This window comes from Dromiciops gliroides, chromosome 3 (assembly GCF_019393635.1).
Source record: "Dromiciops gliroides isolate mDroGli1 chromosome 3, mDroGli1.pri, whole genome shotgun sequence".
NCBI classification, from domain to species: domain Eukaryota; kingdom Metazoa; phylum Chordata; class Mammalia; order Microbiotheria; family Microbiotheriidae; genus Dromiciops; species Dromiciops gliroides.
This window is the reverse complement of record NC_057863.1, coordinates 312626667-312641587: the sequence shown is the minus strand read 5'-3', so window position 1 is coordinate 312641587 and position 14921 is coordinate 312626667. Positions and strand designations below refer to the sequence as shown.

Below are 14921 nucleotides of genomic sequence, written 5' to 3'. Positions count from 1 at the left end.
ATCTCAGAGATCAATGGAAAAGGAAAAGGACCCACCTGTCCAAAAATATTTATAGCAATTCTTTTTCTGGTGGCAAAGAATTGGAAATTGAGAATATGTACATCAATTGGGGAATGACTGAGCAAGTTGTGTTGTATGGTTTTCATGTAACACTACTATACTGTAAGAAATTACCAAGGGGATGGTTTCAAGAAAACCTGGGAAAACTTATATGAGCTGAAACAAAGTGAAATGAACAGACTCAGGAGAACATTATATGTAGGCAATATTGCAATGATAATTCCTAAAATAGAAAGTATTAACATAAAATCAACAAACCAATAAAACTTTTGTGGTTTGAAGATATATTTTTAAAATTTTCGCTAGAGAGCACAAACTGTATTCTTTGTTTAGTCTACTATCTTTTTGGAGAATTCCAATTTAAGACATTTTAATATTTTCCAATATGTTTATATGCATATATGCTTTTATACACAAACACACACACATCTCTATATATGAAAGATATGTTTCCAAGTTGGCTATACGGTGATTATCTTTCTAAGGCAACATTAACAAAGAAAGGCTGTCTACTAAGATGTAGAAAGGCTGTGGACTGCATTAGTGTAAGGGATACCAGTATTGATAAAATTGCATGCCCTTGAAGCATTTTAAGCTGATCATATCTTTTATCACTCTTTCTACACTTTTGTTACTTATATAGTCTGGATCTCAAGACATATAGAAGGAACATTGTAACAATATGTTCTTTAAATAACAGTGCCTTTCAGGGACAGTGTAAGTACCCATATAAGCCAAAAGGAACTAAGCTCCATTAACAGATAGACAAAACGTTTTTGTTACCAAGATCAATTGTCTTGTTTAGACACAAAAACCATACACTTCACAGGTGAGGTGAATGAATGGTCTCAATCTGTGTTTCTTTTACAGTGCAACGAGAGGCAGAATTCACCAGTGACATCGCCTGGATCTTCCCCTCTTGCACAGAGGCGAAAGCCACTTCCAGATCCTCTCCAGATACCGCATCTTAGCCTTCCACCAGTACCTCCTCGCCTGGATCTGATTCAAAAAGGTGTAGTTCGTTCTCCTTGTGGCAGCCCAACTGGTTCACCGAAGGTAAATAAGTTTTCACTACAAAGAACCTATCTGTAACATCAATATTTTTTTATGATAAGGAGCCTTAATTTTAAAAGTTCTTATTCTGTCATCCTCTTTTCCTCAGTTGTTGGACAAACAGGATCTGTTTCCTAATATTATTTTGAATTTTGATAAACCATAGAAGTTACTTTGTCTTTAGAAGCAAAGTCCCTATAATCATCCTTTGATATATAAAAATAAATGTCAGAGCAACTGAAGTTATTCTGTAAAATTTATTTAAAAGGTCATTATATGCATTAAAATAAATTACATGCTATTATCCAATGATATTTTAAACTCATTTTCATTGTGTCATGACAGGAAAATTGTGATGACAACATATTTGCATAAGGGCTTAAAATATAACAAATTATGTGTTTCAAGGTGACTTACATTATGTGTAGGTTTTTTATTTGATGGAATTAACCAAAAGAATTATGTATACATGTGTGTGTATATATATATACATATATATATATATGTATGCATGCAATGGTATTTGTACTGATTTTTATATTAAATTTATGTCATTTAATGAAACCCACAAATTAGATACATTGTGAAAAATTTTTTTCTTAAATTTAGTAATAACGTAATCACTTCACTTTTTATGAAGCAATCTTTGCAAACAATAATTTTGATGATAAATTTAAACCTAGCATCAGGCATCATTTCTAATACTTTTTGATTTTTCTTACTTGATAGTTAGCTTTGTTTTTAGATAACATTAAAAGTCATTAATGATATTTAGCCAGATGCACACACATAAGAGATTCCTTTTTTTGCCTTTGGTGATTTCTTATATTTAAAAACGTAAGTTATCTTCTTCTGGATCAGATCAATGTTGTATAACTAAAAATCACTTGGGGTCAGCTAGGTGGTGCAGTGGATATACATTGGCCTTGGATTCAGGAGGACCTGAGTTCAAATCCAGCCTCAGACACTTGGCACTTACTAGCTGTCTGACCCTGGGCAAGTCACCTAACCCTCATTGCCCTGCCCACCCCCCAAAAATCACTTGGCAGGCATGAGCACTGAGTAGAATACATCATGTTTCTACAAAGATAATCAGACTATTTTTTTTTTTTGTAAATGCACACAGAATTATCTGTATGCTCTGTAAAAAATCTACTTTAGAGTATGTATAATTCTATCAGTCTTTCACGTTCTTGGTAAAGAACTAAAGCATAGGTGTCTTATGGGAGAGTCACATTACATTCATAAGAATAAAATTTTCAAAACTCTAATGTTCCTAAAAGATTTTATGCCAAATAGTTTTTAAAAACAAAAGAACCTCCAATGCACTGATATAACACTTGTAGAATAAAAAAGAATTGTTTTTAAGTGTTTCAAATGAAGTATTTCTTCATTCTCTGCTAAATCACAGAAATGGGCAAATAAATGAATTTTTGTTAGCTTATTTTAATGTTAATCATTCAAAACCATTGCTTAGAGCATTTTTATTTGTCTTCTTTCTTTTTTATTTTTTGAAACCATAAGCATTAAGTTCCAATACTGAGCTTCACTGCTACCACAGAAGCTGCTGTACTGAAATATTGTATTAGGCTTCTCTTATTTAGCTTATGATGTTGTTGAATTTGTGATTAAGGGAATATGTTGACAGATGGCACAGAAATATAATGTGCTCCACTCGGATCTTATTAAATAGCTCACAAAAATAATAGGCTTTTAAACCTGAAAAAAGGCGAGGAAATGAGATTTAATATAATAAATGTTTTAAAACTTTTCATTTAATACACCCCCGATTTTTTTTTCTCCCCCATGTGTACCTAGTCTTCTCCATGCATGGTGAGGAAACAAGATAAACCACTGCCAGCACCTCCACCTCCCTTACGAGATCCTCCACCACCTCCTCCTGAAAGACCACCTCCCATCCCTCCTGACAACAGACTAAGTAGACATTTCCACCATCTGGAAAGTGTGCCTTCCAGAGACCAGCCGATGCCCCTTGAAGCCTGGTGCCCTAGGGATGTGTTTGGGACAAACCCATTGCTTGGATGTCGAATCATGGGGGATGGCTCACCCAAACCTGGACTTACTGCAAGTTCTAACGTAAATGGAAGGCACAGTAGGATAGGCTCTGATCAAGTACTTATGAGAAAACACAGACGTCATGATTTGCCTTTAGAAGGAGCCAAGGTAAGACCCATGCAACACAAAGGCTAGATAATGACTTTGTAAACTCAACTGGCTGTGAGCTTGTCTGAGGATTGTCTGGTGGTATGGATCTTCCCTACATTTCCTTAATTATAGTCATGTTAGAAATAATCAGAAACTCATTAAATCTTATTCTTAAAAGCAGTCAGAAAGGAGATTATAAATCATGACTTCATTTGACGATGGAACTACCATATTTTTATTCACTTACTTTTTCTGCTAAAAGTTGCTCACCATTAGTATTGTTAGTAATTTGTGGTAGATAAAGGTAGAACAGCATCTTTGCAAGAAATGCAATGATTTGGGAGGTGAAGGGATCTAGGTTTTTTGTTTTATTTTGTGTAAATGTGCGTGTGGTGGTGGGGCAATGAAGGTTAAGTGACTTGCCCAGGGTCACACAGCTAGTAGTGTGTTTATGGCTTTTTCAGCCTTCAATAAGCCCAAGTAGTAGGATAAAGCATTTTGTTTTATAAACACAGTATATCATAGTTGGTCATTTTTATAACTCTCTTTTATACCTAATACCATGTAGCTGTCAAAGTGTCTTGGAATTTAGGTTAATATTATACCAAATATTAAATAAAAATCTAAACCGAACTCCAGCCTTACAAATTAAACTCTTCCTTTATGGCAAAATATAGATTGCCTGAAATATACCCTTTGAAAGAAACTTGCCCATATAATGAGTCCTGACTGAGAGGATATTATTACTCTTATTTTCCTGAGAAAGGTGGTACTGTAGCAACCAAGGAAACAGCTGGGGAAATGGTGATCTTGGACTTTTTATTCAATAAATCCTATTGGTGGTGTTCTCAGAATAAGAATTTAAGTTAGCTTTGCGGTGGGATTGGGAAGATACTGCCTAGAGACCCTCATTTATAAATTCCTTAATCTCATTCTCCATGACCTACCCTAGTACTCAACCTCAGCTGCTCACAGAGATGGTCCTTGGCTTGTAAGTGTTCTATGTCAGTGCTTATGAGTGCTATCTGATAATAATCTTTCATTTCATCTTTTTCTCTGTCTTACGATGCTTGGCCCTATTTGTGGTTTTCACTGCTGTTTCTTGCACATCTCAGTTTTTTAGAAAATTGTCACCTCTGCATTGTCTATACTCTCACTACTTTGATCACTTGGTGGATCAGTTTAACTATGCTGGTATGCTGGGGCCAACTGTTAAAATTTTCAGTGGGAGAATTTACACCTTAAAATACAGCCAATGCTAAAAATTAGGGATTGATTTATTGTTGTGTTGATTTCTAGGCTTGAGAAAGTGATGGAGAAAATATTAATAATGTAGATTGAGCTTAAAAGTGTGTCATCAATACAGTTTTCTTTTCCCCTCTGGAGAACCAATTGTTAAACACCAGACCACCACTAACTAAACTATCCTACTCTTCAATTCTTTATTCTCCTGTCCTGTCACTGATCACAGGTTGCCAAACCTCAGCCTGGGGTTACTCCCACACTCTATGTTTTGCTTCTATTCCCATGCAGCTGAACGAAGCTAGAGAAGATTATAAAAACCTGCTGATTGGCTCTAATACAAATTTACGTTCTCTGGTATCAATTGGGCCTTCTTTGCAACAAATCAGTTCTTTTTTTAAATTTTCCTAATCCATTTGATATCCCACTCACCACAGCACCTATCCTAAACCTTTTCATCGTTCCCAAAATATCCTATATCATCTACTTCACCCACCCTCTCAGCTAAGGATTTTGTTCACTGAAAAAAATAACACCATTTGCTGGGAGCTCCCTCTTCTCACCTCTTCATCTGAACTCACTTGGCTATCTTCACCCTCTACTTCCCTGAACCCATCTCACATGTAGGAGGTTCCTTTCTCATGGCAAAGGCTGGCACCTCTGCGTGTTCTATTGACCCTATCTTTGCTCTCCTCTCTTCCCCGGCAGATTAACCCCACTGTCATTCCCATACTTTCTCATTAATCTTCACTCTCTCTCTATCTTTTGGTTGCTTCCTTCCTGCCTACAAACATGCCCATGTGTCTTCCATCCTTTTAAACACAAACAAAAAGCAACTCATGGGGCAGCTAGATAGCACAGTGGATAAAGCACCGGCCCTGGAGTCAGGAGTACCTGAGTTCAAATCCAGCCTCAGACACTTAACACTTACTAGCTGTGTGACCCTGGGCAAGTCACTTAACTCCAATTGCCTCACTAAAAAAAAAAAAGCAACTCATTCTTCTGTCCCTGCAAGCTATTGTTCTGTAGCTTTCCTACCCTTCTCAGCTAAACTACTTGCAAAAACCATCTATACTAAGCACTTCTGCTTCTTCTTACTATTTTCAAAGGGCTTTGCAACTTGACTTCCAGCCTGATCTCTAAACTGAAACTGTCATTGTCCAAATTACTGATGATCAGATCTAATAATTGCCTTTTCTCAGTTTTCATCCTTGCTTTCTCTGTACCTTTTGACACTGTCAGTCACTTTCTTCTTCTGATTCTTCTGGCCTTTGGGGGATTTTGTGACAGTCATCTTGGGTCTTCTATTTGCCTGATTTCTCAGTATCCTCTTCTAGATTTTCCTCCAGGTCAGACCCACTAATCGTGATTGTCCCCCAAGGTTCTCTTCTCTTCTCCCTCCATGGTTCTTCATTTGGTGTTCTATTTCATCAGCTCCCATGGCTTTAATTATTATCTCTATACTGATGATTACCAATAAATAAATAAACAAACAAGGAAATAAATAAATGTGCATGTATGTATGTATGTAGAGACATAATTGCATTATCCGTAAAGAGATAGTAATAGAATATATATATATATATATATATATATATATATATATAATTATTATAGAACCTATTCTATATAGAGTTGGGTGTAGATATCCAAATATATGTGTCTGTGTGTGTATACACATACATACATATACACTCAAATAGCCCTAACCACAATCTCTCTTCTGAGTTCCAATTCCACATCCAGTTGCCTAATAGGTATTTCAAAGTAGATATTCCAAAGGCATCTCAAATGAACTTGTTTAAGTAAATCTCATTATCTTCCAAACCTCTCAACATTCCCATTATAATCTTGAGTATCAGGTCTTTCAGATGACCAGCCTCCCACGGTTGTTGTCTGTCGCCCTTAACCCCTCACTCTTCCTCACCTGTTGTCAAATCTCAGTACTGCCTTCAAATACCCTTCTCTCTTCGAACACGCACAGGTGCAGATCCTCATGCCTAGACTGTTGTATTCGACTACACTATGTCTTTCCCCATTCCATTCTCCATTCATATACTAAAGTTATTTTTCTAAGATACTGATCTGACCATGGCAGTCACCTATCCTTCCCCATTATACTCACTATTACCTCCAGAACCAAATATAAAATGCTCCTTGGGGCATTTAAATCCCTTCACAACTCAGACTTCTCTTGCCTTTCTCCTCTTCTTACATATATGTAGTTTCCCTTATATGCACGATGTAATCCATCTTAACTGGCTGGCCCTCATGCCTAGAATGTTCTCTCTCATAATCTCTGAATCCTAGCTTTCCTGTCTTCCTTCAAGATTCAGCTCAGGGGGGCAGTTAGGTGGCACAGTGGATAGAGCATTGGCCCTGGATTCATAAGGACCTGAGTTCAAATCTGACACTTGACACTTACTAGCTGTGTGACCCTGGGCAAGTCATTTAACCCCCCCATTTCCCCACAAAAAAAAAAAAAAAGATTCAACTCAAATCCCACTTTCTGTACAAGATTTTCCCAGTCTCCACTCGCCCTCCCCCCTCCACTCCCCTGCTCCATTCTCTTCCCTCTGGTAGGGACTTCCCTCTGAAATTGCTTTACAATTAGACTGTCTAATTTTTATTTTTACCTTTCTTTGTGTCCTCCATGCCACAATGTGGGACACATCATAGTAAGCACTTACCAAGTGTTTATTGACTAATTTGCAAGTGAATTCTATCAAAGATGTGAGTAAGTAAAATTTATGCTAAATAAACTTTTTTCAGAAATAAAACAAAACACTACCATATTCCTTCAGTGTGACGAGAATGATTTTAATATCCAAATCAGAGAGCTAAGGCGGAACTTTTAAACCACTCTCATGAGTTAATATTGTTGCAACAGTAATAAAAGTCTATCTAAAAACCTACAAAGACTTATCATTAGAATTGTTTGTTGTGATCAAGTTAGATTTATATCAGGAATGCAAGGGTAGTTCAAAGCTAAGAAAACACTGCATGTTTTTTTTTTTGTGTGTTTGTGCAGACTTCTTATTTCATTGGTTTAGTGAACTCTTACAAAGAAATAAGCCTGTGTCAATGCAGATCAGCAAATACTCTGCTATTTATAGTCATAAAGTATTGCCTTAGGACACTGAGAAATGAAGTAACCTGCCAAGGGTCAAATAGCTAATACATGTCAGAGGCACAGCCACATCTTCCTAATGCCAGGGCCATTTCCTTATCAACTACACTGCTCTGCTAGTTGTTGTTGTAAAAAGCCATTAATAACAAAAATGCAAAACCATATAACTTTGGTGTAGCCTATTTTATTGATTTATGTTGAACTGAAAATCATTGGAATGAAAAATTTGTTATAGGGAAAATTTAATTGAAATGCATAAGCTAACAGTATTTTCATAAGGGAAATACTGAAAGCTTGCCCATTAAATTCAAGAATAAAGCCGGGATGCTTCCCTCATAATTATTCATAATATATTTGAAATGGAAGGAACCTTAGTGGCCATTCAATCTAATCCCATTATTTTGTAGATGGGAAAAAGTGAGGAACAGAAAGGTTAAGTAATGGTTCAATGATTTGCCCAGGTCCACACAGCTCTTAAGTGTCTGAGGCCAGATTTGAACTAGGGAAAATGAGTCTTCTGGACCCTAAGTCTGGCACTCTATCCACTGTACCACCTAACTGCATACAACAGGCTGTAAATTAAGACATTCAGTTTTCAGTTGTTTTTCAGTCATGTCCAACTCTCAGTGACTCCTTTTGGGGTTTTCTTGGCAGAGATATTGGAGTGGCTTGCCATTTCCTTCTCCAGCTCATTTTACAGATGAGGAAACTGAGGCAAGCAGGGTTCACACAGCTAGCAAGTTTCTGAGGTCAGATTTAAACTCATGAACATTGGGTTTTCTTGACTCCAGGCCCAGCTCTCTATCCACTGTGCCACTTGCCTGCCCCTAAATGTAGACATTATCCCCCAATAAAATTGTTACCAACCTTACTACTATTTTGATAAAACTTCCCTTCTTTTAACAGACAATAAATTACTACAGTGGACAGGTGCATATGCTACTAGTTTTTTATTAGTGCCTTGTGAGAAGAATTTTTTGGAGTCCATTAAACTGCTTATATTTATAAAATGGGTTAAATTGGCCACAAACATGAAAACCTCCTCCCCACCAAATTAGATACCCCTCTTCTTCCTTCCCCCAACCCCTGCCTCCACACTCAAATTTTAGAGTGAGTATGCATTTTGGGGGAGGGTGGATATATCCTGGTTTGTACATATACAAGAAAGCTTGCATCTCCAAGGGTCCCTATCGAGAACTATGTACACTAACCAGTAGCTGGAGCTTCTTTGAGAATAAAAACAAAGGGAGATGGACCCACTATCCAAGAGATAATAAAGAATGAACATCAATGAGAACAGTTTGACAAGGATCCAGAGTATAGCACAGTTTGGAATCACATGAAGAACCTGAGTCACAGGGTCTGTATAGGTCCAGGGAGAAAGGTAGGCTTTCTCACATCCTTCCAGTTTTTCCTCCTGAGAAATGTAAAAGAATTTCCTTGACAGTGTCTATAGGCTCAATTAGGGGAATCTTACCATATTTGTTGAAAACCTTTCTTGTTGGTCTTTCTGCTTGCAGGAAAGAACTGTAAGTCTCTTCTGAGGTAAGCAAAAATGAACCAAATAAAACCCCATGGTTTCCTGAGTTTGAGGGGGGGGCGGGGGGGTGAGTCAGGCATAGATTGTGAAATGCCCTAGAAAATTCTATTTCTTCGTGCCAGTGGCAAGATACCTTGAAAGAAAGGTTACATTTATAAAAATTAGTATAACTCCTCTCACTGAATTATCTCATTTACTCATGAAATCCTCATCATGGGTCTGATCCTATATCTGATCCAGTGTTTTTCTTGCTAATTTTAAAGTTGTTTGAGGTTTTGTTTTTTTTGTTTGTTTCTGTTTCTGTGGTGTTTTTTTTTCAGCTTATGTAAGAAAAAAGTTTCCTTCTGAAATAGTTTTCAGTATTACTGGAAACATGAAAATTTTTTCCCTATTCCTTCTATGTCAACAGCTTTAAATCCTCAATATACCTGATGACTTAAGCCTATTTTCATTTATGGGTTATATTCACTTGAGGTTATTTGTTTTAAGGTATTACTTGATGTTGCTTGTTGTGAAAACTACTTTCCAGTATTTTTCTGCAACTACTCTTAAGATCCTGCCAGGAAAGTACATTTTGGTGCTTTAGCATGTTTTCTTTTGGGAGTCATTTGGAAGCCAGTGTTTCAGTGAAGTATTTCATATATTTCTATAAGAAAAGGGACAACCTGTCAGAAAATAAATAAGAGTGTGGAGTTTTTTGTTTTCATTTTTCTTTTCAATCATTGGTCTAAATCTAGAGCTTTGAATAATGTTGGTACTTTGAGTTTGTTTTTATTCCTCCAGGGGAAAAATATTCTTATGAAATATATTCTTTATTTCAGATAGGGGTGTGTGTGTATGTACATGAAGGGGTGCATGAGTGATTGACCTGCTGGAGGAACAGACCTATTTAAGACGATTTTTTAAAGATAGAAATCTCAAAACTTACTCTTAAATTTTAAGAGTAGAACCAGACTTATTTAGTGGAGCTGCTAAGTATCTAAAAAGGAAGAGCTCTAGTCTCCTAAGGAATATAGAGAAGCATCCATCTGTACCACCCCAAAATACAGAGAAAAGCAGGTTATTAACAATTCCTTCTCATAAGCTTTTCTTGTAGAGACAACTAAAGTGATTTTAGGTCTCATGAAATGTAGAGAAAATCATGAAGTTCAGATTGATGGAACATTAACAGTAAAAAAAACAGAAAAAGAAGTATCTTATCCTGCTGAAAATATTTACTATAGCTATTATCTACTATATTTACTATAGCTATTAATAGATACATCCAGCATCTATTTAATCAGCCTTTTTCCCCCATTTACTTTTTTTCAGCAGACATGTTAAACTTTGACTTCTCATTTTCTGGATAGCACTAGCCTTGATGACTTTTAGCTTTTGTTTCTTTATAGGAAACTATGAATTTCTTAGTTTTGGATCGTGGTGATGGCATGTTGCAATAGATGAACATTTACATTTTTTGGCTTTTATGCTATTAAGTAACTAGAATGAAGTAGGGAAAAGTCCACATATCAAACTCAACCACTGTACCTTTGGAAAGTGAGGACACTATCAGTCAAATATTTACGTAATGCTTACTCTGTGCTTTTGTGTGAGAGGGTAGAGGTCCTGGTTTAGAATCTCTTTCCATGATTTAATATTTTGTGACCTTGAGCAAATCAATTAATCTTCCTAGGTATAAATTTTCTCATCTGTAAAATAAGGGCATCAGACTAAATGACCTTTGAGGTCTTTTTCTGAGCTAATCTAATAATCCTCTTATTTTTAAGACACTATTATAATTGTTAAGAAATAGAAAGAAAGGATTAAAAAAAAGAGAGCCTTCGCCTTCAAGGAGCATTAATATTGCCAAGGAGATGAGGCACCATGCATTTAAATTCATCACTGGCAATACGGGTTGTTATGTTGCCACTGAATTTATGGTGCAGATAGTAAATTATTTAGGGCAATTTCATTGATATAGAGAACTTTGCAACTAAGAAAAGTTTCTCTGCCAATACAGATTGGCAGCTGATCAACTTAGAATGATTCTAGTATTAGAGATTGACCTAGGCCACTGAGAAGATAGTGGCTTGGCCAGGGACAAACCTGTTAGAGGTCAAACTTGAATCCAGGTCTTCCACCTTCTGAGAACTGTTAACAATCTACTCTACCATCCAAACACTAACAAACAATTAGTAGATTTTATGCCGTATGGTTAAGAGTAAGGCTTCCCTCTTTAAGAGGTAAATATTCTCTGTGTGCCTATGAATAAATTACCTTAACTTATTGCTCAAAGTGATTTACCTAATGATAAGAATTAATGCCCCTATGAATTGTTCTTGGGGAGGATTAGAATAGTTTCTAAATAACTGCTGAGAAATATGTGTTATTATGAAGTGTATTCCCTATTTACTTAATGCAAAAGATAATAGCATTTTTAATATCACAATGTGTAATGATCTTGAAATACTCTTTCAGACAAAGTCATATTGCACTTATTATATATGATTCATTCATACATAAGTTTTTGTATGTACTCATACATGATGAAAAGCATGTTGAAGTGATTTCTTTTACCAGAGCAAGGGCTGTACTTTCTGAGGTGGATAATTATAGCCAAGGGATTTTAAGTATTTCATATCATGTAAGAGTCTTTTTCTCCTTTAAGGTAGAGAAAATGCCTTTTAATGATAAAGATTTAATACACTTTCAGATAATGGAGAGAAATCATTATAGCTCTTTAGTTTTCTAGGTAATGAATATGCCCTTTCCCCAGGTGTTTATACATAATACCCTCCCCCACACACACACACACAGATATACATGAGAACACACCATTTCTGCTTCTAGTGTCATCCCACTTATTAAACAGGAAGCAACAATCTAGTGACAATGCAAACCATTAAAATGCATACATATAAAATATATACACAGTTTAAAAAGCCATAGCATATGGATTGGTCTGCTAATTCTGGAGAGCAATTTGGAATAATACCCCCAAAGTCAGTAAATGGTTCTTTGACTCAGTCAATTCACTACCAGGCATATGCTCCTTAAGTGTTCAAAGAAAGGGTGAAAGGATCAATATGTACAAAAAATATTTATAGCATTACCTTTTTTTTAGAGAGACGAACTGGTACCTAAAGATCTATCTTGCACTTCTGGAATTGTTCAACAAATTATATTATATGAATGCAATGAATTATTATTTCAACATAAGAAATGAAAAGCTGGCTTCATTCAGAGACACATGGGAGAATTTATATGAACTAATAAAGAGTGAAATGAGTAGAACCCAAAGAACAATCCTGAAAAAACAATATTCAAACTTAAGTTTGAAAGAGTTAGGAACTGATCATTGCATTGATCAGCCATGTTTCCAGAGGACAAGTGATAAAACAATGCAGCTCAGCTCTGACAGTGGGATGATTGACTCAAGATGCAGAATAAAACATATTTTCCCACATGGCTAATGTGTGGGTTTGTTTTGCTTACTTGTTACAAGGATTCTTTTTTTACTTTGAGTGGGATGGAAGTATAGTGGAGAGAGGGCTAGAAATAGTAGAGCCAAAAAAATTGGGGGAAAAAAAAGGAAAAGAGGTTCATTTTTTTTTAATGTACAGAAGAGAATATAGGAAGTTCAAGTGGAAACAAAAAGGACAGCATTGAAACTAACATATTCAATTTCTTATATTTGTTTTTTTAAGCAAGTTCTATGTACCAAAGATGTGTAGATTCAATGTCAATCCTTTTTCTCTTTGTATGTAGAGATGTTATGTTTATTGGGATTTGTTCAGAATAATAATTAAAAATCATTCAGAAAATTTGATACCTTCAACTTTTTATTATTTCATATTGCTTTAATAAGATAATGTATGACTATAAATAGTTGTCTCTTTTTTTCTTTTTTCTCTTTCTTTTTCTTCTTCATATTCTTCTTCGTCTTCTTCTTTGTCGTTGTCTTTTTCTTCTTCGTCTTCTTCTTCTTCGTCTTCGTCGTCTTCTTCTTTGTCGTCGTCTTCTTCTTCTTCTTCGTCTTCTTCGTCTTCTTCTTCTTCTTCTTCTTCTTCTTCTTCTTCTTCTTCTTCTTCTTCTTCTTCTTTTTTTTTTGGTGGGGCAGTAAGGGTTAAGTGGCTTGCCCAGGATCACACAGCTAGTAAGTGTCAAGAGTCTGAGGCTGGATTCGAACTCAGGTCTTCCTGAATCCAGGGCTGGTGCTTTATCCACTTCACCACCTAGCTGCCCCCTAAATAGCTGTCTCTGTATTGGTTGCTTAGTATATCTGAAAGTCATGGATGTGTGTGTGCATGTGCGTGTTCGTGCATGTATGTGTGTGTGATCATGTGCACATGCACACATATGTTTTGACTATCTTCTCTTCTTGAATAATCTTTCATCTGGGTTTACATGACTTCTCCTTCTTGGTTCTCTACCTCCTTGTCTGACTGCTACTTCTGGATTGTCTTCAGAATCATGGACTGTAATTATATATGTACTCCAGGGTACTGCCCCTACCTCTCTTCTTTCACCCTATTAGTTCTCACTTTGTGGCCTTAGCTCCCATGGGTTTAATTATCATCTCTATATAAATGAATTCAAGATCTATATATCCAGGCTTAGTTCGTCCTGAGCTCCAGTTTGATATCATGAATACAGGACATTTCAAACTGGTATTGCTTCCTTTCCTTCACTCCACATGTCCAATCAGTTACCAAATCTTGCTGTTTCCACTTTTTCCACAGCTCTTGAATCTGTCCCCCTCTAAGTATACACCCAGCCAGCACTATAGTTGAGTTCCTTATCATGTCTCTATTAAACTATTAGTCTCTTACTTGGTTTTCATCCTTCAGGTCTCTCCCAACTGAAATTCATCTTCCATAGAGCAGCCAAAGTGATTTTGCTTAAGTTAAAGTATGACCATGTCACTTCTCTACTTAGTAAATTCCAGTACTTTGGAATATTAAACTCTTCTGTTTGACTTTCAAAGCTCTTCCCAAACTGGCCAATGTACTTGTCTAACCTTGTTTTATATTATTATCCATCTGGACCTCTTGTGGTATGGCCAGACTAGTCTTGCTGTTACTTACACATGGCTGTCTGTAATACATTTGCTCCTCCCCTCTACCTCATACAATCTCCTGTATTTAGTTTGTATACATTTTCTAAATAACTATATGCATACATATTGTGATCCACTAGACTGTAGTAAACTCCTTGAAAGCCAGGACTGCTTGTTTTTTCACTTGTACCCTTACCACCTCACATGCTACCTAACACATATTCTGTGCTTAAGAAATGCTTAGTGACTGATTGTATGTATGTGTATGAGCATATACATGGAAATCATTCATATTTAGATAGCTATAGCATTAAAAAATCAAAACCCACATTAGTCCCTTTTTTTTCTTAGTATAATTCCTTACAGAGAGAACACTAACTTTGGAACATAAATTTCTGCTTGGGAAAATTGTATCTTAATTTGAATTTTATCAGATAGAGTATGACCATGTGAACAAAAGTCCAGAGGAAGTCCTTTTATACTTGTTTAGACATGGAGTTTATTGATCAGGATGGCAAACTATTGGATTTGAAAGAAGTGTCATGCCCATCTTTTTGTTAAAAACAATTGAAATGGAATAGGATTACTCAATTTAAAAAATGACAACAGATGGTTTTGAGAAACCTGGAATGACTTATTTGAACTGATGCAGAGTGAAATGAGCAGAAACAAGAGAACAACTTATATAGTAA

At 36.0% G+C, this 14921-nt stretch overlaps 1 protein-coding gene across 3 annotated transcripts in view; it reads left to right on the top strand.

The window, feature by feature from the left end:
- CBLB (Cbl proto-oncogene B) overlaps positions 1-14921 on the top strand; it is a 244236-nt gene that overhangs the window by 177594 nt on the left and 51721 nt on the right. For all 3 annotated transcript variants that reach the window (XM_043997229.1, XM_043997230.1, XM_043997228.1), the window contains exons 11-12: positions 931-1116; positions 2932-3297. In XM_043997229.1, the coding sequence (XP_043853164.1) occupies positions 931-1116; positions 2932-3297 (552 nt within the window). The remainder of the gene's footprint in view (positions 1-930; positions 1117-2931; positions 3298-14921) is intronic.